The sequence below is a fragment of the Mustela lutreola genome, chromosome 10 (assembly GCF_030435805.1).
Source record: "Mustela lutreola isolate mMusLut2 chromosome 10, mMusLut2.pri, whole genome shotgun sequence".
Lineage (NCBI taxonomy): Eukaryota > Metazoa > Chordata > Mammalia > Carnivora > Mustelidae > Mustela > Mustela lutreola.
Window position 1 is genome coordinate 65,040,537 of NC_081299.1, and position 27,869 is coordinate 65,068,405.

The 27,869-nt window shown below is 40.7% G+C and overlaps 2 protein-coding genes across 10 annotated transcripts in view; both read left to right on the forward strand.

Annotated features, from left to right (window-relative positions):
* MIGA1 (mitoguardin 1) overlaps positions 1 to 7,326 on the forward strand; it is a 105,721-nt gene extending 98,395 nt beyond the window's left edge. The window contains exons 15-17 of one of the 3 annotated variants that reach the window (XM_059135451.1): positions 756 to 872; positions 3,643 to 3,907; positions 4,107 to 7,326. In XM_059135451.1, the coding sequence (XP_058991434.1) occupies positions 756 to 872; positions 3,643 to 3,861 (336 nt within the window). In that variant the 3' untranslated portion in view covers positions 3,862 to 3,907; positions 4,107 to 7,326. Of the gene's footprint in view, positions 1 to 755; positions 873 to 957; positions 1,611 to 3,642 lie in introns of those variants that run through there. The other 2 variants (XM_059135450.1, XM_059135452.1) reach the window with 2 other exon arrangements.
* A 5,934-nt stretch (positions 7,327 to 13,260) lies between these two features.
* The window catches only part of NEXN (nexilin F-actin binding protein), a 53,082-nt gene continuing 38,473 nt past the window's right edge, over positions 13,261 to 27,869 (forward strand). For 3 of the 7 annotated variants that reach the window (XM_059137618.1, XM_059137616.1, XM_059137619.1), the window contains exons 1-2: positions 13,330 to 13,394; positions 16,137 to 16,208. The gene's annotated coding sequence lies outside the window, so the exon portion shown is untranslated. Of the gene's footprint in view, positions 13,395 to 16,136; positions 16,209 to 27,869 lie in introns of all 7 variants that reach the window. The other 4 variants (XM_059137623.1, XM_059137620.1, XM_059137617.1 and 1 more) reach the window with 2 other exon arrangements.

A 27,869-nucleotide genomic window follows, 5' to 3' on the forward strand; every position in this document is an offset into this window, starting at 1 on the left:
AATGGTAATTGCTGCTAGAGTATATGTATATTTTAAATCAAGGTTTAGAGGATGTTTTGGAAATAACCCCTTCAGGAGACAGAATCTTAAGGCATAGTTATCCCCAGTTGATGCTATATGACAAATCCCACAGGACGTTATTTAACAAGGGAAATTCAGAAAGTTATTAATAAACTTAGGTTCTTGAATTATAACTGTATGTAATACTATTACACAAGAAGAGGTAATAATTACACAATTAAATGCTTCAATAATACCTGGTTCCTCAACTAAAAGTTGGGATTCTATTAAGCATATTTTTGTGCTAGTCATTTAAAAATCAGTTTGGTCTTTCTCAGGTAATCTAATTAAGTGATTGAGGGGAACTGTTTAATAGCTGAAACCATGGTAATCTCATTCATCCTAAGAATTACTGCCAAAGAATACCATAGCATTCTTGTTATTGCTTGGTTGTAACACTGATATGATTACTTTTTTATGAAGCATTTTTATGAGGTGAAAAATGCCTTTAAGAAATAATGTTCCTCAGCACATTTGAAACTGTTGGCTAGGATATGAAAATTATATAAAACATTCTGTGACTCCAGAAGTTACTTGTAAGCTTATTCAGTTCCCTAGCAGACTGGCTCCTCATTCACCCTTGCTCTGTCTTCAGAAAGAGCTGATCTTATGATGGATAGCAATTTAAGTTTCTCTGCTAGAGATAGCTAATTCAAGAAAGTAAGAATAACTCAATTCTCCTTTCTTCCCAATAGATCCCAGATGGATTTTTTGCCCATTTTTATGCCATTTGTGAGCAAATCAGCCCTGTCCTCGCCTGGGGCTTTTTGGGTCCTAGAAATTCTCTCTATGATTTATGTTGCTTCTTTAAGGTATGTTCAGTCATTGAATCATCTCTTTTTTTCTAACTTGAAAAGTGGATGGAGACTTTATTCTGTTTTGTTTTTGCTTTTGTAGGAAAACGAATGTTAGTGAAAGGTAAAGTTATGAAAGTCACTTAAATTCAGTGTTTAAACGCCAGTGGAACATTTAATATATAGATTTGGTGCTTTATTCTGGAGTAGATGCAACAAGTCCATTCCTCTTATCGATTCCTTCTGTAAAGGATGCGTGCTGTTGTGTGGCGTTACCGTGTTACAGTCAACTTGCTGCAGACAGTTGTTCTTCACCTCTGGACTCTTGAAATGTATAAAACAAATAATAATGTGCCTTGTTGCACATGTAGGCAATTTAGAAGTAAGTTCTGATTTAAGGTAACTTGAATGATAAAACCCCAGTTGTGAGAGATACCGTGGGAGTTTAAGGTTGTATCCCAATGTCAGTGGTTTGCCAAAACACAAGTTACAGCTCCTCGCAGAATTTTCTGCGTTGCATAGTGCCAAGAAAAGTCTCACTATTTCATAGTCTTGAATTTAGACTGAGTTTCAAGGAGCAAATAAAAGTAAACATCAGTATGAACTTGAAAGTCTTTGATGTTTGAAAGTTTGGATGTTTCATTCTATTCATTTAAAAAGTTAAATCATTATGTTTATATGCTGTTAATGTAACATTTGTTTAAACGTTTAGGAAGTAATTATCTTATTGTCATTCAATAAAACTGATCAGTTTTTGACTCGTGTTTTTTTGAACTCCCAAAATGTAAGGTATGTGGGAAGAATTTGGACTGGGAATTAAGTTTATCATGAATGAATGAACAGCCTGACTCTGGGCAAATCATGCACAGATCTGTCCTCCTTCTCTTCATCTGTAAAATGAGGGGGCTTGACAAGTTCATTGCTAATGACGCATCCAGTTATAGAGTCAAGCAAATCTATGAAGTGTGCCTTCCTAGTACTTCTTAACACCCAATTTCTATGGGATAGAAATTAAGTATTTCTGTTTTTTGTTGTTTGGAATTACCCCCCCCCCCCAATCATGGCATAACAGCCTATGACTTAATACATACAAGTAGGATACAACTTGTTTAAAATGAGTTTCAGCAAAAAAGAATGAGATTTTGCCATTTTCAACAGCACAGTTGGACCTACAGGGTATTATGCTAAGTGAAATAAGTCAGAGAGAAAAAGACAAATGCCATATGATTTTACTTATATGTGGAAACCAGAAAACAAAGCAAATGAACAACAAAAAAATATGTAGAATGGTAAGTACAGAGAACAAACTGGTGGTTGCCGGAGAAGGGATTGGGAGAATGGGCGAAATAGATGAAGGGGAGTAAGAGATATAAACTTGTAGTTATGAAATAAGTAAGTCACGGGGATAAAAAGTACAACATAGGGAATATAGTCAATAATATTTTAAAAAAAAATTGTATGGTAACTACATTTACCATGGTGAGCATTGAGTCATGTGTAGATTTGTTGAATCACTGTGTTGTACACCTGAAACTAATAAAACACTGTATTTCAACCATACTATAGTAAAAAAATGAGTTGCAACACAAGTATTAACTTACTGAAGTGAAATATCCTTCAGATCTTCACTGGTTTGAGACCTGAAATTTTTAACTTTCATGTACTTAAGTTTTTATATACAGAAAAGTATACCCTTAAAACTTAAAAGTTAGGGCTCCTGGGTAGCTCAGTTGGTTGAGCGACTGCCTTCAGCTCAGGTCATGATGCCGGGGTCTTAGGATCAAGCCCCGCATTGGGCTCCCTGCTCAACGGGGAGTCTGCTTCTGCTTCTGCCTCCGCCCTGCTCATGCACATGTGCACACACACTCTCTCTCTCCTCCCACAAAAATAAATAAATAAATAAATAAATAAATAAATAAAATCTTTTAAAAAAACAACTTAAAAATTATAGGGGCGCAAAAAAAAAAATAAAATTACAGGGACACCTGGGTGGCTCAGTCAGTTAAGTGTCCAACTCTTGGTTTTGGCTCAGGTCATATCTCAGGGTTGGAGGATCAAGCCCCAAGCAGGGCTTCACGCTCAGTGCAGAGTTTGCTTGAGATTCTTTGTCTCTCCGTCTCCATCTGACCGTTCCCCTGCTTGTGCTTTTTCTCTGTTTCTAAAATTAAAAAAGAAATAAAAGTTAACAACTATTGGAAATCATTTACTCTTGGGTCTTAAAGTAGTACCAATGTTCAGAGGTAACACTGAAAATATCAATTATTGAGAAAGAATTAATAATAGCCCTTTACAGTGCTTTAGGGTTTACAGGCATTTGCCATAGTTTTTTTTTTTTCATCTTCACGTCAGCCCTGAATATTATAAAGGAGAAGTAGTAGTTTCCCTGATTTTACAGATAAAGAAAGTGAGACCTAGGAAAGGTTTAATCACTTGTTCAAGGTCCCTTTTCCAATGAGATATGAGACTAATACTGGAAGTCAGGCCTTCTGACTCCTAATTCAGTGCTTGTTACAATATTGGTAACTATTTTTTTTTTTCAAAGATTTATTTATTTGACAGACAGAGATCACAAGTAGGCAGAGAGGCAGGCAGAGAGAGGGAAGCAGGCTCCCTGCTGAGCAGAGAGCCCAATGCAGGGCTCGATCCCAGGACCCTAAGATCATGACCTGAACCGAAGGTAGAGGCTTTAACCCACTGAGCCACCCAGGCACCCCACAATATTAATAACTGTTTAGATTAATATGATTTTGGTCTGATAGTGCCGATTTGTTTTGTGTTCATTTTCCAGAATCAAGTTATTTTCTTCCTCAAAGACATTTTTGACTTCGAGAAGGTACGTTATTCCAGTATAGAGACTTTGGCTGAAGACCTCATGCAGTTACTTATTCGCCGCACTGAACTCTTGACGGCCTATCTTGGAGCTGATGCACTGAGGCATACAAGTAGCTGTCTAAGTAGTCATGGTCATGTCGTGTCCAGTGGCCTATTGGAAGCCAAAGTGCAATAAGTACCATAAAGAACATACAATTGGAATGTACTATGAAATAGTTAAGGTAACTATTGATTTTGTACCATGTATTATAATGAATTGGGGGATATGGACTCAGGGAGGGAAAAGACATCTGGTAGAGTATGAGTGATCATACTGTATTTACACAGTTCTGTCATTGAATCCCTGTGTACTATATCCAAAGTGACGCTTTCTAGTCTTTAGGTAATAATTTAAGTCATGAAATGTTGTATATTTTACAGAAATACTGCTTGAATTAAAACCAGTACTTGGGAGTTAGTTGATTTGTCTTCCCGACGCTGTCTGCGATGTCCAGTATCATTTTCAAAAGCTCTGTTTTTATGCTTTGCACCTTGAAAATATACACTGTAGCAAGACCTTCGTGGCACTCTTATGTAAGGATATATTACTCCTAGTGTCAACAAATTTAACTTTGCCTGAAAATGTATTTTTCACTGTAAAGTTATTTATTCAATCAAGTTTAGGCAGTAGTGGTGTTTAATACGTACTGCTTACATTATTGCTCGTGCATTTGCTCATGTTTGAATCAAAGAAATTGTAATGGCTGAGTATCATTATAAAACATTTAAATGAATTGACACTGAGAAGTTTACAAGTTTATATTAGATTTGCTGCAGTTTCCAAAATATATTATTGTTGGTCCTGTAAGTTAGAATAATGAGACCGAAGAAATTTTTTTATCTTTTTATAGATGAGAGCATTTTCCCCTTGAATGATTATTGATTAAAAAGATAACATTTATTAACTCTAAGAAGTTGTTAAGATTTTTTGTGTGTAGTTTTGAAACTATTTCCCAATATCTGAAGATACTAATGTGGATACAGTAAAATAGTTTCTAAGTTCTCCTCCTATAGAACTTATAGTGCACTGGGAATTTGTCATATTATGCCCAATTTAAAAAATATTCATACTTTGACTCTTAGTGAGGTTTTAAAGGTTTTTTTCCCTCTGAATATAAAACAAAATATTTTTTAGTGGCATGGAAGTATATTTCATGTCCTTTATGGTAAATAAATGAACAAATGGGTTGTTCATATGAGTAGGGTTCTTCAGAGTATATTAGATACATTCAGAACTGTGTTAATTTTGTGTCTAAACCATATATCGCTTATTTAATGTGGCTCACTCAGCATATCAAAGCACTGGACTCGTTGATTTTGTTCCTAAGGTGAGCTTTATCTATTTCGCGAGGGAGTTACCCAGAAAGATTTAAATATATTTTTTAAAAAATGAATTTTTAGATTAAAGTGCCTAGTTTCTGACGAATGAATAGAAAATGAAAAGCGAGGGAGAAAAGCATAATCTTTTAAGGTTTTAAATTTACATTTGTGCCACACTTATGTAATAATCAGTTACAAAATACGAGTTTCAGAATCTTTATGCTGTTTGCATGTATACTGTGTCCCATAATGTGTGGGTTACAGAATTAAACAATATGAAATAATGCTCAGATATTTAGTTCCTGACGTTTCTTACATATATTCTTAGTTTTAACAATTGGCTATTCATAATTGTTATTATTGATGGAGGAATAGCGGTAGAAGTATCAAAGCTAAAAATTGCATTATGTGTTGTTTTCTTTTTTAATTCATATCTTGTACTTTAACTTCTTGTCGGGTACCATTGGCCTTGAATGATTCATACACGTGTGTGTGCGCTCGTGTTCCCATCCTTGTGTAGGCAAGACAGGTATTGTTTATATTTATCTTCTGGTTGGGGCGGCTAAATGTTTTAAGCTGTGGTTTTATAAACAGAGCTGTAAGTAAACTTAATTACTTTTTTATTTGAGGAAGATATTATTTGAAATCTATTTTGAAGAATTGCACTATTTAATAATGCTGCTACTACATAAGGTAATTCTGGGGAATTTATTTCATCAGATAAGATGAATAGCTTTCCAGAAGGTGGGTTTTTTCCTCTTTTACACTTCACCTTTAAAAAAAAAAAAAAGTTGCCCTTATTCAAGAGGTTAGTTTGTCAAATTCAGTGTTTTGAGTTTGATTCATTTCTGGTCAGTTATGTAGCTACTACTTCAAAAAAGTGCTTTCTTTGTGGCCTTTGACAGAAGAAATGAGAGTGACCAAATAGAATTTCAGGGTAATTAGTATAGTTAAAAAAAAAAAAAAAAAACAAACCCCTCTGTTTTATAAGGGAAGAAGCTTGAACTTTTTAAAAGAAACATCTCTTTAAAATGGTTCTGACCACAGCAGACATACTTAAGACATATGTACCAATTTCAGCTTGCCTTGAAATTGGGTTCAACAACTAAAGCAATGTTATAAATAATTTTTTAAAAATGATTAAAATAGTCTAGAGCTTTTTAGGAAAAAACCCTGTTAGACGCATGCTGGTACAGTCGGAAAACTGCCATTGCTACCACCAGTCCTACTACTGTCCCTTTCCCTGTGTACATGATAATCAGAGGGCCTTGAGTTCATCCTGAGAAAATGCTTTTTTCCTCCCGTTTTCTGGAAGAGAAAAGATCCGTGTTCAGGTGATTTATGTTTGCTAACTTTCTGTTTTGGTTTCTCTATGTTTTTGTTCAACTAAAAGTCTAGTTATTTCTTCATTTAAGGCTTACAATATGTTTATAAAATAGCAAAATGAGATTTTTTTTAAAAAAAGAAGCCAAGAGTCTCATATGGTTATAATCAGCTCCAAAAAACTTTCTGTCATAAAATAGTACTTTTATTTGGATCCATTTATTTTTATTCTATTGTTAAATTACCTGGCTTTATAAAAAATATTTACAAACTTTTTCTTGCCTTAAAATATAACATTTTCACACCTGAAACTAATGTAACATTGTCAACTACACTTCAATTAAAAAAAAGTCACATTTTCTGCTTAAATGATTACCTAAAGAGCAATTATTTGCATCACAAAAGAATTTCGTTTATTATTCCTCTAAACCTATTAAATAGGAATGCCAAAGTAACATTTGATACACTTCTCTGTGACCTTTCATAATCAGAAATACAAAATTATGTTCATGACAATTTGTCTTTACTTTAATGTGAACACATATTAGGAAATTATTTGTAATATACATTTCAAAGTGATTATAAGAATTAGACTGAATCCAGATCTTTTGTTTTTTGCTTGGATCAATTACATCTAGAAATTTCTCTGCAAGTGAGACTTAAGAATTTATATAATCTGTGATTAATGGAAATAATAGAAATGGGCATTCTTTCTTTGATCCTAGTGATTCTGTTATTTTTTTGCTTAGTTTGTAACAACCATGTATTGTCCTTACTCGGCTGATTAGTAAATGTGTCTATTTCCTAAATGTAGGGATTGTACTTATTAATTTATGTAAAGGTGAAACACTACAGTAGCAGAAGAAAAAAAAATAGCACTGACTCTTTAGCTAAAATAAGCACTGTAACATGGATGTATTTCTACTACTGCCAAATAAAATAGTGATGGTACATTTTACTGATGTTTCGAGTGTTTTATACAATGCTTATATGCATATTTGCAAGATCACACTGGTCTCATCAGACCCCGTCCTATGGGAGCTCGTGGTGTGGTGGCCGTAAGACCACATACACAGGCACAGAGAACACCGACGACTGCAGAACTGTTGGAATCAAGTGCCAAAGCACATGTCTTCTCTGTGGATGAAGTGGGAGAAAGGACAGTTCCGTGATGAGTAAAGCCAGAATACTTGTGTTTTGTTTTGTTTTTTTTTTAAAGATTTATTTATTTATTTGACAGACAGAGATCACAAGCAGGCAGAGAGGCAGGCAGAGAGAGAGAGAAGGAAGCAGGCTCCCGGCTGAGCAGAGAGCCTGACGCGGGGCTCGATCCCAGGACCCTGGGATCATGACCTGAGCCAAAGGCAGCGGCTTAACCCACTGAGCCACCCAGGCGCCCCTGGAATACTTGTGTTTTAATTAATAAAGTGTTGGGTTGGGAATGCCATCAAGCACACTGTAAACTTATCTAATTCATGTTCGTGCATCTGTCCCTATTCGGACCTCCTGCTTCCCCCCACATACGGCTAGTCAAGGAGGGGGATGCTGCCAGGCTGGCCGTGGGGGCACCGGATAACACGGCAGCTTTCCTTGGATGTAAAAACAGTCCGAGGCACACAGTCCGCGGGCACTCTTCGCAGCGAGGAGACGGGGCTGGATGTGGACGGGAAGCTGGAGCAGCACCTCAGCGGCATCTTTTGTTTTCTGTGTCGCCTGCCATCCTCCAGGCTGTCCCATGCCATCCTCTTTGCTCCCGCTCCCCGAATATCACGTTTTGTATATTTTAAACATCTCTGGGTTTCAGGGCACCTGGCTGGCTCAGTCGGAAGAGCATTTGACTTTGATCTCAGGGTCATGAGTTTAAACCCCATGTCGTGTAGAGATTATTTAAGTAAATAAATTAAAAAAAAAAATCTTTAAACATCTCTGAATTTTTAGATATGTTTAAAACACGTCTCAAGCAAAAAAAAAAGGGGGGTGGGTGATGCCTGGGTGGCTCAGTTGGTTAACCATCCTTTGGCTCAGGTTGTGATCCCAGGGTCCTGGGATCGAGTCCCGCATAGGGCTCCCTGTTGGGGGAGGAAGGAGAGTCTGCTTCTCCCTATCCCCCTCTCCCCGGCCTGTGGTCTCTCTCTAATAAACAATCTAAAAAAAATAAAATAGGTCTCTACAAGCATCTCAATGTCTTATTGTTATATTATTTGTAGGGCTTTGCTGGAAATCTCTAAAACTCGTTTGGTTCATCCACTGTTGTCTTTACTGTTCTTATGCCACTTTTGACTTTTGTTATGTAGTATTTCTTTTCATACCGGGTATTCTGTCATACTTTACCCTGCCACGTCTTCTCCTTTAATCTTGCTCTCTGCTCATGCTGCTGACATCTTTGATCATACTGCACAGCTCTCTTGTCTGCTAAGGTGTTTTTGGTTCTTTTTTTCCCCCCTATCTCTAAGTAACCTTCATCGTTTGTGCAGGGAAGGACTGAATTCCAGTACAGAAGAGAAAAGCAAACCTTCCTACGACACTTTATTCTTTACTTGAAAGCCACAGCAAAGTAGTGGGTACATCAAATACCACCTCCGTGTTTTGCTTTTAACTGTCTCTTATGTGTATCACAAAAGTCTTTCACAAAGTACATTTATATATAGGAGATTACAGAACTTTTATAATTTGCTACGTTTGAAATAATACCATAATGCTTGAATACAGAGGAGCACTTTGACATTTGCAAGCACTTGAAATATATGATTTCCAGAACTTTGCCTTTTTTTTTTTCCTTGACACTGTGAGAGATAGGACCACAGACTTTAAAAAGGACTGGATCCTTAATGTGGTAGGGGGTGGCTAATTTTAAAAAGTAAGTTAAAGCAGTTGTGTTTATTATCCACTGCTGCATAACAAATTATACCAAAATTTAAGCAGCCTGAAACAACAAATATCTGGCATAAGTCACTGAGGGTTAAGAATCTGGGAATGGCTGTTTCTGGTTGTTCTGGCTTAGGGTCTCTCCTGAGTTTGCAGCCATTTGAAGGTCTGACCAGGACTGGAAGATTCGCTGTCAAGATTTGCATACTCACACGGCTATTGTCGGGGATAGGAAGGGGCGATAGGTCCTTGCCCTGTGGGCATCGTAACAGAGCTGCCTGAGTCTCTTTAAAACTACTGCTGGCATCTCCCAAAATTGAGTAATCCAAGAGGTATCAAGGCAAAAGACGCAGCATAGTATCTTTTATAACCTAGACTTGGAAGTGACTTACCATAGTGCCATGCTAACATAGCATGTTATGCTGATCATACAGACCACCTTTTGACACGGTGTGGGAGGAGGTTACACAAGGGTGTAGATATTAAATGGTGGGATCGTTTGGGGTCATCTTAGTGGCTTGATGCCACTGCAAGGAATGACAGTACACTCTGTAGTTAAGGTAGACCTTTTTCGTTGGGCAACCTTGATGTAGGATCAAGACCTTTGCTTGGAATATGGACCCAGTCGGTATTCGGAGATGTCTTCGTTGTAGAAACTACACCCCTAAATCATCATCTGGGATTTCCACATTTCCCTTACTTAGGAAGGGAAAAGGATTTCCCGTTTCCCTTACTTACGAAGGAGAAAAAATTTACATGAAAAAAAGTTTACATGAAAAGCAATGGATGCCGAGTCCCCTTAGTTTTTATAATTTTGTACCCAATTTTATACATTTGTCTTCCCCACATCTAGCTTGATGGTAATTTTTATATTGTTTACCTTTATCAAGTCTTCAGAACTTTCATCCTAGCTTTTATAGAACCCTAACTCATTCTGCCTTTATCGCTCTTCCTTTTGTAATGTTGATGTCATTTCAAGAGCATGCAGCTGATCCGATCAAGTTGAAGAACAAACCCAAGTGACTCAGGGTAGGTATATGAGGAATGTTCATACACACTGGCGAATCTTGGATTTCTGGTAGCCTTAAACTTAGCATGTCCCAAACTGAGCTCCTGACTATAGCTGCTCCACCTCCTCCGGCCAGTCTTTCTCATTCCAGGAAATGACAACTCCATTCTTCTACTCCTTGGGCCAAAAACTTGGTCCTCAGATCGCATGTTCAATCTGTTGCCAAAATCTCCCAGTTCTACTTCTTAAAATGGACCAAGAAAAAGAAAGTGCCAAGCACGTATCCTCACAAGGCATCACTGTGGTCCAAACTCCCATCACCTGCCAGCCCAGTTATTTTGGAAGCCTCCCAGATGGTCTCCCCGCTTTATTTAGTGTATTTGCAGCACATCAACCAGAGTGAAACATGTTAAAAATATGCCTGATCATGTCACTACTTTGTTCAAAATCACCATGGCCACCCACCTTAAAGGCCAAAGTCCTTCCAATGTTGGGCAAAAGGGTTCTCTACCTGCTGTCTCCTGCCCCACTCCACGTCCTCTTTCCCCCTTGGCCTGCTCAGCTTCACCTGCACAAGCCTCCTTCCTCTTTCTAGAACATGTCAGGAACCTCCTTGGGGTTTCTATATCTCCTCCTGGACCCTTCTCCCCCAGTATTTCCAGATATTTACACGATTCATGTTCTCATGCATCTCCAGAGATTTACCTAGCTCACCGTCTCACTTTCCTCAGGACTGATTTATATGAGTCTGTCCCCAACCATGCCATCTACAAGAACAGTATCTTCCTGCCCCATTCCCAGCATTCCCTGCTTCCACTGCTCTGGATCTATCCTTCGAGCATATCACTAAGTACATAGTTGATTTGCTCACCGTCTGCCCTCTTCCACAAAATGTCTCGAATACGACGGCAGAGCTTTTTGTTTTGTTATTGCTGTATCCTCAGTATCTAGAACTGTGTATTTGTTCAATGAGTGAATGAATGAATGAATGAATGAATAATGGATTGGTGAAAGAAGAAATAGGCCTTGCATGCTGTGGGTAGCTATCAGTTTTGTAGGAAGACTGCATTAGTCTGTTCAATCTGGTAAATCCACTGAGTGGATGTCCCTTAAGAGAGCTACGCATTTCTTTTAAGTCATACAAATAAATGTATCCTTCGAAGTTGAAAAGTGTAGGGAGGAAAGGGGTAGAATGAGAGTTTATAATAGGGGACACTGGCACAGACTGGGAGTGAAAGGGAAACTTTTCTGAGAGAGCAACCTTCAAGTAGACAGACAGCGAAAGCTTATACTGAAGTTAGGTAGGTAGGGAGTGGGGGAAAGAGGATTTCATGCAGAGAGAACAGCTTGTGCAAAGGCCCTGAAGCTGGCAAGTTCCATGAACTAAAGAAGGTCAAGATGATGGTATTGAAGGGAGCAAGGGGGCAGGGTGAGCTAGGTCACCCAGGTCACATGTCTGTATTAGCTTAAGTTAAAATAGCTGTTTTAATTACCAATCTGGAACTTTTCTCTAATGGAAGAATGAGTAGCTTACACCTTTTAAAAGAATTTCCAACCCAAGTAAATAGTGAATGTGGATGGGGTGGACAAGAGAAGTTACAACTGAGAGTAGAAGGCCTTCTCAATACCCTGAGAATATAACCTGAGAGCACCACTGTCCGCCCAGAACTTGAAGTTGGAAGTGGGTGTCCCTGGTGGATTTCTGTGGATGTTAGTTCAATTAAAAACATTTTTTTCAGTGGGGCGCCTGGGTGGCTCAGTGGTTTAAAGCCTCTGCTTTCAGCTCAGGTCATGATCCCAGAGTCCTGGGATCGAGTCCCACATCGGGCTCTTTCCTTGGTGGGGAGCCTGCTTCACTTCCTCTCTCTCTGCCTGCCTCTGCCTACTTGTGATCTCTCTCTGTCAAATAAATAAAATCTTAAAAAAAAAAAAAGAACCTAAAAAAAAAAACAACATTTTTTTCGGGACGCCTGGGTGGCTCAGCTGGTTGGATGACTGCCTTCGGCTCAGGTCATGATCCCGGAGTGCCCAGGACCTTCTCCTCGCTCATGTTCTCTCTCTCAAATAAAATCTTTAAAAATTTTTTTTTCTTTCATCGATATTTTATTATTTATTTTCTGCCTGCAGCGAAGAATTGAAAATCTCCCCAACCAGAAAAATTCCCCCTCTGGATAAGCATTTCAGGTTTTAATATGGGTTGTCTGATGGGTTTAATTGACAGGCTTGTGGTCCAGGTTGAAAAGGCCCAAGAGTGCTAATATCCGCAGCTGTCTTTATGTAGGTTTAGAAGGACTGGAGAGGATTTGCTTTCAACTAAGGAAACGTGGGAGATTGCGTAAGTATTACTTGTTTTTAGGGTTTTGGGGGTTTGTTTGTTGAACCTCCTCTCCCCCCTCCCCCTTCCACTCTCCTCTATATCACCCCTCTCCTTGGAGTTCAAGAGGAGAGCCAAGAAAAGGACAGCCACAGACAGACGAAATGGTCCCAGGACTGCTGCCCTATGGCCTCAGCAATAAAAGAAAAACTGGCCAAAGGTCATGCTTTGGATGAAGATAAGATAGTGAGTGGCTCGGCGTCTTGGTTAGAAACCAGGACGGGAAGAGTCGCCGAGAGAAGTGGGCCCCAGGGCCAACCGGCTGTGGGTGTTGGGGAGCCAGCTCCAGCCCGTCCATGAATCCCATTCCAGTATCACTCCCTTCCCACCGGGGAGGCGGCCTTCGGTCCCCGGCCCCGGCCGAGAGGTGGAGGCAGACCCCTTGTGAAAGGCTCCACGACCCAGAGTCGGGCGACTCGCAGGTTCTGGCGGAAAGTTGGCAGCCACCGCCCCCTCTCCCATCTCCCTCCCCGACACCCAGCCCTCTCCGGGCGCTACGGCGGAGGTGGGGGTGGGGGGAACTGGCCTGGTGTTCAGGAACAGCTGCCGCCGGCGCTGGGCCCGCCTGGAATGCGGGAACAGGCTGCGCACCAGGACTTTTATGGAAACTTGCTGGTGGAGCCGGCGGCGGCGGCGGCGGCAGCCAGAGGGCTCCCAGCGGCCGGAGCGGCAGCGGCGGCGGCCGGAGCGCCCAGACCCTCGCCCACACCCAAGCGCAGGTCGCGCACAGCCTCTCGGCGCGCATCGAGGACCCCAGCTCGTCGCCGGCTCCTGGCGGGTGAGAGGAGTCGGGGAACGTGGGGCGGGGGCGGAGGCGGCGGGCCGGGAGGGGTCGGGGCCGCCGCGGGGGCGGGGGCCGCGGGGAGACGCGCCCCGCTCCCGGCTCCCGGCCGGGCTGCGCCGCAGCACCCGAGCGCGCGGGGCTGCGGCCAGCTGGGGCGGCGCGCCGGGCCCGGCCCGTCCTGCGGACTCGGCGGGGTGGCGGCCCGGGTCTGCGCTTCTGACCGCGCGAACCGGTCTTTGGCTCCGGGGGCCGTTCCCTCGTCCGCCGCCCCTGCTTCCAGCTGCCCTCGCGCCGGGTCGGCCGAGTTGCATTCGGGCGCTTGCTCCACTCCTGCAGGGAAGAGCCCCGCGCGAGCGGCGTGGGTGCAGACCCTTCGCTCTGCCCTTGGGGTCCAAGCGGGTATAAAGTTCAGTGTCGTCCCCCACCCACCACGTGCCGCCGGCGCGGTCTCTATCCCGCGATGCCTGCTGTTTTTAAGAGAAATCTTTTCCTGGTCTGCCCCTGCGGAGGCTGGGGAGTAAAATGTGCTTTAACAGCCTACCATCTACCCCCCTCCCTCCAAAGTACGTTTTGGAGGCGATTTGGTCCGAGGTGGGATGTTGGGGTGCGCGGCTACAGTTGGAAGTTGGAGTGCATGACGTGGTCACCTGAGACCTCCCTTGTCCCTCTGCGTTTTCCAAATGCGAAGCCATTCCAACTGTTGATAAACTGTGACACGCTCTACGGTGCTAAAAATGTATTGGCATTTGTACGGAAAATAACCAAGTCCAGAGGTTAGTTGATTGTCGCAGTGGCTTCCAGGGCTTCGGTTTATATTTATTTAAGGTCCATAAGGCGAACAAAGAGAGTTGGGGGGAGGGTGCGGTGGAGAGAGAGCGAGAACAAGGTAAAAAATAGCACAAGGAGATGTCCTAACAAAATGTCTGTCCTAGGGAAAGAGGCAGGTAGAAAAATGAAGTGAACCGTAAGAAAGAAAGAGTTCCACGAGCAAAGCAATGGCAGCATCATTCATCAGCTCAATTTTGTTAATGAATTCATGTAACAGGCCCATTGGCCCGCGAGTCACAACATAGCTATGTGTTGGGCAGTACCATTAAGTAAACCTGAGTATTTATACCATCTTAGTCACACGTCATTACGTGAACCTCATTATTTACCCCCTCCAGTCCTTGTACAACTTAAATAACTGCCATCAGAAAACTCAGACGACACAGCAGTCTCTGAAATTCTTTGGACTTTGAGGTGTGCAGAAGTGGAAAAATGCATCATCAAACTGAGCGACAGTTTTCTGGGGAGATGAAATTTGATTATTTAATATAATTAGTTCAGATTTATACTTATAGGTATTAGCCCTCCTGTTTTTGAAACTCTTTTATATTTTGACTGAAATAATTTAAGTAAAAATGTGGGGAATTGTGTATTTTATCTGCAACAACTTCCTTAAGGAGCCCTGAACAAAACCCACAGCAAAATTCTTTTAAATCCAGTTTCCCTCAATACAGTATTGGTGTAATTGTTTTAATGGAAGATTCACATTTCTAAAACCATTTTAGGCAGAACTGTAGTGAATAGCAATTTTTCTTGCTCACCTTCAATGGAATCTGTGCTATTTTTGAAAATTTGATATGTAAGACTGATCGTTGTCAAAATGTATGTCATCTTGAGATGGCTATATTTAGCATCAACAAAAGAATGCCTTATCTAGGCTTTTGAACAGTATTTTTCCCCTGAAATTACACTTAAAGTATTTAGGTTAGGGTTTCATTTGTGAACAGAATGAAAACTAAGTATGTATATTTGGAAGAGATTAATTGGGGATTTAGATTGCTTAGAACCAAAGTGACCTAAAATTACATACTTCATTTAGGGGAAAAACAAAACAAAACAAAACCCTATTGCTATTTTTAAAACACCATAAAAGCAAATAAAGGTATTGTTTAAATAAAAACACATGCCTATAAGAAAGAAAACAGTGCAATAAATGTAGAAAAGTAGATGGGGAGATGTCTAAAAGTTTTTTTATGCAAGAGAGGACTCAGTATATTTTATAGTATGTAGGCCATATACACACACAAAATAACTTGGTAGTCTACTTTATAATTTAGAGGGAACATGACCTACAACATTCTTTTTTTTTTTTTTTTTTAATATTTTTTATTTAACAGAGAGAGAGATCACAAGTAGGCAGTGAGGCAGGCAGAGGGGGTGGTGGGGAAGGAAGCAGGCTCCCTGCTGAGCAGAGAGCCTAACACGGGCTGGATCCCAGGACCCTGAGACCATGACCCAGCTGAAGGCAGAGGCTTAACCCACTGAGCCACCCAGGTGCCCCGACCTACAACATTCTCAATAACTTCACCTATTTCTGTTCTTTAATCAATTTGTGCTCCGTATCACCTGTGTAGTTTTTTCATTCTCTCTTCTGGTTTTGTAATTGCAAAATCACATATTGTTTACATACACTTGGAATTGTTATATTTCCTCTTTCTGTTTAAATATTCAGTGCTTGTTTGGCCGGACTTAGGGTGGTGTACTTTCTACTCTCTAAGATGAGTGGATTTTTATCCTGAAATCCAACTTACTTAACTTCTAGTCAAATTTGTTTTTGTTTGTTTGTTTGTTCTAAAGACATAACCATATTTATGGTTAAAAATGATCAAGAACGGAACAGAGGACTTTCAAAAGAGGACACATGTACTGTTAGTGTTTTGATACGTTTCTCCTTGTCCCCGTGCCCAGGACTTTTTTCTTGTGTGGCCGTATCTCCGGGAAGCCGTGCGCGCACGCCCCCAGTGCAGTCTCTGCCATCCAGTAAGTGTTCAGTACCTCTTCTTCCTTTTCCTCCCCATGCCTCCTTTTGGTTTTTTCCTTCTTGTCAGCTCCTTTTTGCTATCAGATTAGAAGACAGACTGGGGCTCCCTGGGCCACGTTTTGAGGCTGGTGAAACTTCACCTTTCTCGCTGGGCCCCTCCTTCTTGTCCTTTCTCCCCTTTGCCTGTGCCTCCTCCATTCAGGCCGAACTAGGCCTCCCTTTGTCTCTCTATTTTCTCAGCGCCGCCTGTTCCTTTAGATCAGGGGCCGCAAACTGGCAGCCAGAAAGCCACCTGCAGCCACAAGCCTGGTTACAAATTGGTACATTTTATGATAAAATAAGGATTTCCAGCCTCTCCTGAGAAACTGGGTCATTTCTGCATAGCCGCAGTACCCTGGGACGAAGTAGTCCCCCCCCCCCCCCCCCGCCGGAGCACACATACCCCTTCTGACACCCGTCTCCGCTGTTACCTGTTCCCTTACAACCAGCCGTCATCCACTCACATGGCCTGTTGGTGACACTGCCCTGCATTGTCTTACAGTTACATCACCTGACCCTAAACTCTTGAGTATGCAGTAGCCCCGATGGAAGTGTGAGGCAGGTCTGAAGCCGTGATAGGATGGGAAGTCTGGACCCGGCATTAGGAACCTGAACTTGAAATGCTGTAGATGTATTTGGGTTAGCAATCCTTCTCGCAAAGGAAAGGATCACGGGAATGAGAAGTTAGCATTCACTGGCAGTAACTGCTCATGTAAGTTGGAGCTAGAAGGGGCCATGTGTAACTAACTAAAACATTTTAACTGCTGGGATTTCAGAAAGCACAGGGTAGGTATTTCCAGGGAAGAAATCTTTCCTAAAACTCTTAAAATATCCTCCTCTCTTTCCACCCTAGAAGTATTCAGAAGAGTTTAGTTTTGTTTTTAAACCTTCTAGAGATTGGCCATAAGGAGGACTTAATGGCTGTTCCTCTTCTGCCTCCCCACCCTCCCTTGGTTTGGAGCCTGATGTCTGGGTCTGTCGGTTCCCAGCTGTGTCCTTCGTTGAAAGGCCATCAGCTTCCACCGGCCCAGAGGGTCAGGCCGCCCGGGCTCCTTCTGAGATTACCACGTCCTTGTGCTTGGGAAAGCAGCTTCTGGTTTTTCACAGTTTAACATAAACCCATTTGATTTTATTTTCTATTCATTCATGGATGCGTCCTCATCATCAGCCCTCTTTTTAGAGATGCTGATTGGAAGTTTGACTTGGGCTGGCTTTGGATCAGGCAGTTTTTCTCTTATCTCTTTGTCATTCATCCACTCCCGCCAGTGTGAATTGAGTTTATACCGTGTTCTAGTTGTTGTGTGAGACACTGAGGATAAAAAACAGAGTAGAGCAGCATTCTTTAAGGGGCGTATGATATGGTAAATGCTCTTTGAAAACTATCACATACTGTCATATGAGAGCAAAGTGTTATACATTATACATTATTATTATTAATAATTAATACAGAATTATTTAATTCTGTATTTATTTAATACAGAATTAATTAATACAGAAGAATATCAAAGGTTGAAAATAAGATTCTTGGTTATCAGTGAGGAATTGTTTATTGGTAGGAGGGGAAAAAAACCTCATTATTTGAAATAGATAAAATATTTTTGAATTATGACAGGGTTTATGATTGGCTTTATATTTTGATTTAGCTTATTAAATTTTATTTGTTTAATTGACAGCACAAACGGGGGAGAGAGGGTAGAGGGAGAAACAGACCCCCCAAAGAGTGGGGAGCCTGATGTGGGCTCGATCCTAGGACCCTGGAATTATGACCTGAGCCAAAGGCAGATGCTTATCCAACTGAGCCACTCAGGTGCCTCATATAATATTTTTAAAAGTTTAAGGTTATAATGTTCATTAACTAAATGTAATAAAGTCACATTATATTTAAGCATAGATTTCTGCCATAGTGAAAAATGATAAAAATTTGGGCTCACATTTTATAAAGCTCAAAACATTGTTCAAAGACTGTAAAGAGGTAGGTTTTAACAATTATTTATAGTATACAGTTAAGTGTTCTAAAATCTTTTTTTAAAGACTTTATTTATTTATATGACAGAGAGCTAGAGAGCACAAGCAAGCAGAACAGCAGGCAGAGGGAGAGGAAGAAGCAAGCTCCCCCCTGAGCAGGGACCCCAATGTGGGACATGATCCCAGGACCCTGGGATTAAGTCCTGAGCCAAAGGCTGATGCCCAAATGACAGAACCACCCAGATGCCCCAAGTGTTCTAAAATCTTAAAGGAATGCCTGGGTGGCTCAGTCAGTTAAGCGTCTGCCTTTAGCTCAGGTCATGATCCCAAAGTCCTGAGATTGAGCCCCATGTCAAGCCCTGCTCAGCAGGGAGTCTGCTTCTCCATCTCCCCTTCCCCTGTTCATGCTCTCTTGGGAACTCTCTCTCTCTCTCTCAAATAAATGAAATCTTGAAAAATAAAATCTTCTTAAAAGTTGAGACTAAGAATTTACTTGAATTTAATGAAATGCAGATTTAAAGCTGTCCGTCTTGACGATTCTGTTCCTTGAGAAAGGAGATAACACATTATCACAATGAAACAATTATTATAAATGATAGCTATGATTTAAGATTCTTGATTGATGGATTATTTGCTATCTTGGAATATTTTAATTGTATGTCTAAAAAGGAAAATTAATTAAATTTAGAAAATACAGAAGTCAAACATGGATCCAATGAGATTCTAGAACCGAAATACTAACATGCATATTTTTAGGTCCACGTGCTTAATTTTACATTCTACTATAAGACTTATATATTATCTCACAGCTGGAGCTTCACACCTTAATATCCAGCCTGGAAATTGTAACAGCCCAAAATTATACTCTATTCTTGAAAATGACATTTTATCAGGCTATGAAGTCATCTTCAAAAACTTCTTGAAGCTTATCTCACTAATTGCTATGCCTGTTAATACAAATATTAATATTACCATTGAGCATGTTATATATGTTTCATGTACTTAAATTAGGTAAAAATGGAGAGTGATATGGTGAAGTGAGTAGTTGAGTAATAGTCAGGAAACTGGAGTCTAGTTCCTTGTTCGGTGACTGAATGGCTTTGCAACCTGGATAAGTCACTGAATCTCTTTGCGGCTATTTTTTCAAGTGGTAAATGAAGGGGTTGGACTAAGTGATCTTGTTTGTTTGTTTATTTAAGATTTATCTGAGAGAGTGTGTACGCATGGGCCCATGTGTGCGAGTGGGGGGAGGGGCAGAGGGCAAGAATCTGACACCGGCTCAGTCCCAAGACCCATGACTGAGCCAAAAGCAAGAGTCTGATGCTTAACCGACTGAGCCATCCAAGCACCCTGGACTAAGTGATCTTTAAGGTCCTTAAATAATGAGCTCTAAAAATTCATGATTTTTTAAAAATATTTTTTTTTATTTGACAGCACTAGCAAGGGGAAAAAGAGAGGGTGAATCAGGTTTCCTGCAGAGCAGGGAGCCTAATGCGGGCTCCGTCCCAGGATCCTGGGATCATGACCTGAGCCAAAGGCAGACACTTAACTGACTGAGCCACCCAGGTGCCCCAAAATCCATAATTCTTAATACATGTATAAACAGACCCCAAATGTAATTTTGAAAGGTAGTAAAACCTGTTCAAAACTCTACTCATTTTCTTCAAACATATTTTCAAATTTAATCTCAATTAATGGTAACTCTGTCCACTCATTCACTCAAGCCAGAAACTTGGGAGTTAATTCTTCACAGTATTCGTCTTCTCTCCTCTCCCTCTCTGGATCTAACTGGCCAAAGTTCTTGCGGTAGTACCTTGGCTACAGGGTAAATTCCCTGGATTCAGGGATTTAGTGTGTTGGTTCACTCTCATCCTTCTACAGCCTAGAATAGTGCCTGGCCTATAGCAGGAGTTTGATAAACCCTGGTTAAGTAAGTGGATGAGTGGGCCACCATGTCCTGTCAATTCCACTTCTGAAACGTCTCTTTCAACTTTTCATTCGTAATGCCACAGTCTTAATTCAGGCTCTTGTCTCGCCAAGAGCACTGTGCTTGTCCTCTTTCCTGTAGCCTTCCTCCAATTTTTTTGCATGGCTGTCAGAGGGCTTTTTCTTTCTAGAATACTTACCTGATTCACATTCTTTTTTTTTTTTTTTTTTTTTAAGATTTTACTTATTTATTTGACAGAGAGCGAGAGCAGGAACACAAGCAGGGGGAGTGGGGGAGGGAGAAGCAGGCTTCTCGCTGAGTGGGGAGCCCCATGCGGGGCTCAATCCCAGGACCCTGGGACCATGACCTGAGCTGAAGGCAGATGTTTAACGACTGAGCCACCCAGGTGTCCCTGACCCACATTCTTGCTTTAAAAATTCCTTTTTTGGATCCTCACTGCCTAGTTTAGATCAAGTCTAAGCTTTCTTAATAAGACATGTAGGAATCTTCCCAGTACGTGCCTAGCCTTTCCAGTTTCACATGGATTTGCTGGATAACTTACAGCTCCCCAAATTTGTAGTGGGTCATCAGGCATTGGTGCTTTTGTTCATGGTGATTCTTTTGTCTGAATGTGTGGAATCCTATTTATCTTACATCTGTTTGTCTTTCAAGGTCTAAATCAAATGTCACCATCTCTATGTAACTTTCCTTAAGTCCAGTCCCTCCTTCACCCCACGGTTGTCTTTTCCACAACTTTTCCACGTTTCTATAGTCCTGTACATATACTGCTATTTTAGTACTTAATACTTTAGTACTTTAATACTTAATATTTTGTGTTATAATTATTTCTGGTCCCATCTATTTCACCGAACAAATGTACGTGACTTCAAAGGCTTTTTCATGCATTTTGTATCCTATTGCCACACATAATGTCTGGGACAAAGTACGTTCTCCTTCTCATAAAAATACTATATTGTAAATATAAACCAAATATGTCAAAATTGAAAAAAAAATGGAGCCTTTCTGATAAATCATTTAACAATATGCTATAGACTGTAGTCATGTTACAATACGGTCTCTGAAACCTATGATGTGTACTTAGTTGTCTTCATTTGACATGAATGATTAATATGTTAGAACAGAATCATTAAATCCCGTTATCATCCCAGCTTTCTTTATTATGACCAAGCTCTAACTGATAAGCTGCATGTTTAGCCTTATCTTTTGGTGTTTTCTCTCTACTCATTCTTCATAACAATTCATCTGTGCCTGTGATCTTGAACACTGAAACAGTGCAGAAGGGCTGGATTGTTGTGTTGCTGCTGCCCCCTGAAGGTGGCCAAGGGCATTGCATCTGCCTGTGACGGCAGAAGAAAAGCCACTTAATACTAGGTTTAGAAAAAGGCCGTGAGATTCCCCATATAAAAGCCTTTGACATTCAGGTTGCTGAGTATAGGAATTAAGTTATTAAAATAACTTCTAAAACAGTTGTGGGAGTGCTCAGTCCAACTACCTTGTGGAATGAGAACTGACGAACGTTCTTTCTTATAATTCAGCCAATCTCAGAATGTGGTTTTAGAATACCAGGGAGTCCCTAGGAGCCTTTAGGAGCCCCTGAAACCCTCTCTTTTCCAATTACATGTCTGTATGAGGCCATATCTTTAAATACTTAGAACAACATATCTCAATAGTTTGAATGCAGAAGCAGGTATGAGAATGTATCTGTCTCATATTAAGCCAGAATTAAAAAGAGATGTGTAAAAATATAAAACAATGTTACTTTCAGTATATTTATTTTGAAAAAGTTATTTTTTTTAAAGATTTTATTCATTCATTTGACAGAGAGAGAGAGAGATCACAAGTAGGCAGAGAGGCAGGCAGAGAGAGGGGGAAGCAGGCTCACTGCTGAGCAGAGAGCCTGTTGTGGGGCTCAATCCCAGGACCTGAGCTGAAGGCAGAGGCTTAACCCACTGAGCCACCCAGGTGCCCTGAAAAAGTTATTTTTTATAAAATGTTTCTGTTGATATATAATGGGTTTGTTATTAGTTTAAAAATGACTCTCTTGGGAAGACTTTAAAGTAACCACTCAAAAAAAATTTGTAAGTATCTATTTGATGAAGTCATTAATAAGATTAAGTTCCATATATAAATAAAATGTGAGATTTTTCAAATGTAAGGATTTTTTTTAAAAGCTGCAGTATGTTGCAGGGTAGACCTGGGGCCTCTTTACTGAATAAAGAAAAGTGGGAAGAATCTTTACAAAACATTAAATTTACAAAACATTAATTTACAAAACATTAAATATCTGTAGATATAATCTATACAGAAGTTCTCTCAGGCTTCTCTATATGGCACAGACATTAATCCCTGAACTCAAAAAGTTTGAGAACCACCCCTCTAAATCATAGCCTTTCTTCTACTAGAGGCATTTTTTAAAAACATCAGAGAACTTTTTATATGTGTTCACACTTTCAGAAGTTATTTAAATGAATCATTTTTAACTAAAAATGTTAGCCTCTTTATATTGTTAATTATCTTTTATCCCATATAGACTATGAGCTCCATGAAAAGATATCTTAGGGACGCCTAGGTGGCTCAGTGGGTTAAGCCTCTGCCTTCAGTTCAAGTCCTGGGAGATCGAGTCCCACATTGGGCTCTCTGCTCCTCTAGGAGCCTGCTTCCCCTTCTCTCTCTGCCTGCCTCTCTGCCTACCTGTGATCTCTCTCTCTCTCTCTCTCTGTCAAATAAATAAATAAAATCTTAAACAAAAAAAGATATCTTAGGGGTGACTGGGTGGCTTAGTCAGATAAGCATCTGACTCTTGACTTCAGCTCAGGTCATGATCTCAGGGTCATGAGATTGAGCTCTCTGCTGGGTGTGAATCCTGCTTGACATTCTCGCTCCCTCTCTCCCTCTCCCACACCTCCTTAAAAAAAAAATACGAAGAGGGATGGCTGGGTGCCTCAGTGGGTTAAGCCTCTGTCTTTGGCTCAGGTCATGATCCCAGGGTCCTGGGATCGAGCTCCGAATCAGGCTCTCTACTCAGAAGGGAGCCTGCTTCTTCCTCTCCCTCTGCTTGCCTCTCTGCTTACCTGTGATCTCTGTCTGTCAAATGAATAAATAAAATCTTTAAAAAAGTGAAAAAAAAAGAGATTTTATTCTGTTCATCTATGTAGTGCCTTACACTGTGTCTAGCACATTGTAGAACGTTGTTCAATAAGTTTCTTGAATGAATGAATAAATACTTGCTTTAGCTAGTTTCATCTTTTCTCATTTATTCTTAATTCTACCACACTCCTAACATCTAAATCTTATAAAATAACATGCAGACCATCTACCGCGTGGCCTATTATAGGGACTCCTTTGTTTCCACTCTTCTCCTTTATTCATTATAGATACCCCAGGTCTTTCCTGCAATGTACTGTAGTTTTAAAAAAAATCCTTACCTTTTGTTTATGTATGTATCTTGATTTTAGTAATGATTTCATCAAATGGGAACTTAGTGATTTTGTTTGAGTAGTTACTTTGAAGTCTTCCCAAGAGAGAATAAAAGGCAAGAATTAAGGATTTGATTTGGAGAGTAGGAGGCTGTATTGTGGGGAACCTAGCATGTGGTGGTTGCCCCTGCAGTAGGATTTAAAACCCCTAGGATGGGGGCACCTGGGTGGCTTAGTGGGTTAAGCCTCTGCCTTTGGCTCAGGTCATGATCCCAGGGCCCTGGAATCGAGCCCTGCATTGGACTCTCTGCTCAGAAGGGAGCCTGCTTCCCTCTCTCTCTCTCTCTCTCTGCCTGCCTCTCTGCCTACTTGTGATCTCTCTCTGTCAAATAAATAAATAAAATCTTAAAATAAAAATAAAAATAAAAATAAAACTCCTAGGACATACTTATGTGTTGTGCTGCACGAGACACACAAAGACGTATTGTTGAAGATGATGGAGGAAGTGAGTGATCGTTGAAGTTTCTTGATGGGTATGTGAGGGTATGTTATATTAGTCTAATTTTATACATGTGTGAAATTTCCTTAATAAACAGGTAAAGAAGATAGATTAGACTGATAGTTCTGGAATGTTTAACCATATAAAAAATTCTAAAGTTTATGCCGGGTATACCTAGAAGCCTAAGCACATTTAGAGGTCTCAGAGACCGAAGGAGAGAAAACATTCATGCTTAGGTTTACTGGGAAAAAATCGCAATTTCTACTATAATTAGTTTGGGAAAATACTTAACTGGTAAAAAAGTGGCTTAAGAATTGTGTTGGAATGGGGCACCTGGCTGGCTCTGATGGAGGAGCATGGGACTCTTGATCCTGAGGTCAGAAGTTTGAGCCCCACAGTGAGTGTAGAGATTACTTAAATAAATAAAAACTTAGGGGAAAAAAAGAATCCTCTTGGAGGTGGAAATGAGCTACTGAATGTGTATGTTAGGTGAGAGGTTGAAGGAATGAGAAGGGAAACCATGTCTGAGGGAGTGTGCAGAAGGCTTAACAAGCCCAGGTGAGAATCTTCATTGTGATCCGTGCTGCCCCAGCAGTTCATGTGCTCAGAGCTGGAGCCATAGGCCAGAGTTAAGGAGCACAGAGGCGTTGGGGATGTGGTGGTTGAGTAGGTGAGCCTGATGAAGACAGAAAGAGGGTGACTTGTTACCGTACTAGAAATCAAAGGAATCATGGCTACAGGTTACTCTGAAAACTTTACTGAACTTCATTTTACTAACCATGTATACTTAAAATCATTATTCTGATAATATGTAACCAGTTTCTTTCTTTTTTTTTTTTAAAGATTTTATTTATTTATTTGACAGACAGAGATCACAAGTAGGCAGAGAGGCAGGCAGAGAGAGATGGGGAAGCAGGCTCCCTGCTGAGCAGAGAGCCCGATGCGAGGCTCAATCCAGGACCCTGGGATCATGACCTGAGCTGAAGGCACAGGCTTTAACCCACTGAGCCACCCAGGTGCCCCTATGTAAACAGTTTCTTAACTTTGAAGAAACTGCATTAAAACAGTTTCCCTCTAGAAACTGAAGTAACTTTATGTACTTACCATACTTGGATTCTGGGACCTATGGATAAGACTTGATAATTTGAAAATCTTTATTAGGATTCTGAAGAAGAGAAAACTGTTAAAATGGATACTTTGAATTTTAATAGCTTCTCCTCTTATAAGTTTATTAATCAAAATGACAGTAATATGTGTGAATACTAAATATATGGGTATATTTGGTAACTTTAATTATATGAAATTAAAGGAGGGCTTGGGGGATGCCTGGGTGGCTCAGTTGGTTAAGCAGCTGCCTTCGGCTCAGGTCATGATCCCAGCGTCCTGGGATCGAGTCCCACATCGGGCTCCTTGCTCGGCAGGGAGCCTGCTTCTCCCTCTGCCTCTGCCTGTCATTATGTCTGCCTGTGTTCGCTCTCATTCTCTCTCTCTCTGATAAATAAATAAAAATATTAAAAAAAATAAAGGAGGGCTTGGGGTCTCTGCTCTAAAAGGGCAAATTCCACGTTTGTAGACTAGCAGATGAAATGTTGACTAGTAGCATATAAAAAAGCGTCAAAGTGGGAGGCAATGATAAAATTAGTCTAAGATTGAATGGATATTTGGATTTTGAGAATATGTGCCCAAAAGATTATATTTTAAATCTTCTGTAACTAATAGCAGATTTTAACACATTAAGTTCATTAAGGAAATGAAAGTTGGGTCAAAGGAATGGGATCTTTTAGACGATTCATTCATTCATTCATTCATTCATTTGATCATTTCTACATAGATATTAAAACTCTTTCCATGATAGCTTTTGGGGTTTATTTTTAATTATAACGTATTATTTAATGGGCATTGAGACAGGCTCTTCTTTTGGGGAAGAGCCAATCTGCTACAATCTGGGAAAGGAGCGTAAAGTCTATCAGATGGACAGGTGAAAATCTGGGAGGAAGTAAGAGAAGTGCAAACAGTCTCAGAATGGAGGTCATTATCTTGGGGATATAACTGGAACGGGGAGGTATGGTGCATGTTGCTTTCCAATTTTATATCAGAGATAGTTGATGTTAGAATTTTACCCATGTTGGGGCGACCTATGGGTGGCTCAGTCTATTAAGCATCCAGCTCTTGATTTCGGCTCAGGTCATGATCTCAGGGTCGTAAGATTGAGCCCCACATTGGGCTCTGCACTCAGTAACAAGTCTGCTTGAGATTCTCTCTCTCTCTCTGCCTTTCCTGATCTCCCTCTGTCCATCTATATCTCCCTCAAATAAATAAATAATTCATTTTGGGGTATTTATTTACTGAGGATTTTATTTATTTATTTGACAGAGAGAGACACAGTGAGAGAGGGAACACAGGCTGGGGGAGTGGAAGAGGGAGAAGCAGACCTCCCACAGAGCAGGGAAGCCGATGAGGGGCTTGATCTCAGGACCCTGGGATCATGACCCGAGCCAAAGGCAGACACCTAACGACTGAGCCACCCATGTGCCCCATCTTTTTTTGTTTGTTTGTTTGTTTTAAAGAACTCTACCTTGCCTGTAGATAGTAAAACAGACTGGACCATTAAAAATTCTGTTCCAAGGCTTTTGTTGAGAGTTTGGGCCAAGGGACTGTTAACAGCATATGAGACTAGGAAGAGTGTCTCTCTGTTCATTGAACTGTATTTCTCAATGCTCAGCAGAGTGGCTGGCACATAGCAGATGCTTAATAAATATTTGTGTAATAAATGGTTTGTTCTATTTATATTGTATTCCTGCATGATGAAAATCATAATGATAGTAATAAATTATATCCCCAAAACTTTAACTGTTTACAAAGTACTTCACCTTGAAGTTGGCAGGATTTACTTATGTAGTAAATAGTTATTATGTATGTCTTCTGTATGCCAGGCACGTGCCTTGGGCTATGGACACAGTAGTGCATAAACTACAGTCTGTACTCTCAAAGAGCTCACACTCTGGTAGAGAGGTAGCCAAGAAAGTGGTTCATTACCATACATTATGGTTAATACTAGAGTCAGGGTAAGCATGCGGGCACAATGAAAACACACACAGGAAAGCACACAGTCCAGTCGTGTGGGGTCAAGGAAGACTTGCTGGAAAAAAATGACTATCGAAAACCTAAAAGATGAGGAGGAGTTAGTGAAGAGCTTTAAGCTGAGGGAGCTAGCTGTGCAAAGGCTGGAGGGGTGCCAATTTTTCCTTGTGGATGATAGCATGAGAGGAAGGTGTGGACACAGATGTGGCTAACAAGGCAATGAAAACTACCAAAATGTATTACATCACTGAATAAAAAGTGTAGAGTGAGAAGAAAAGGGCAAAGACTGAAACATGTGGGCAGACAACATAGAAGTGGAGAGAAGCAGAGCAGCCCTCAGAGGAGACAGAAGGAATGGTCAGAGACACGGAGGAACAGGGAGAGAGCGGCGTCATGTGCCAAGGGAGGAGGATTTCCCAGTGGAGGCGTGCCTGAGAATGTCAGATGCAGTCTTGACATTCTGAAGGCGGGAACTGTCCATTTTATTGGGCAGTGTAATGAGAAAGGTATTGTTGTGCCCATTTTTTATATGAAACTGAAGTTCACAGAAGTAAACTGGCTTGTCCAAGACTAGGCATCTAAGAAGGAGCCCAAACAGAATCCCTAATACAAGTTTTCTGGGTCTAACTCCAGTGCTTCCTCCACCATTGCAGTGTTCCTAATGTGACTGGAAAATCAGCTGTTTCCTGAGAAAGTGTCATCAGGATATAAT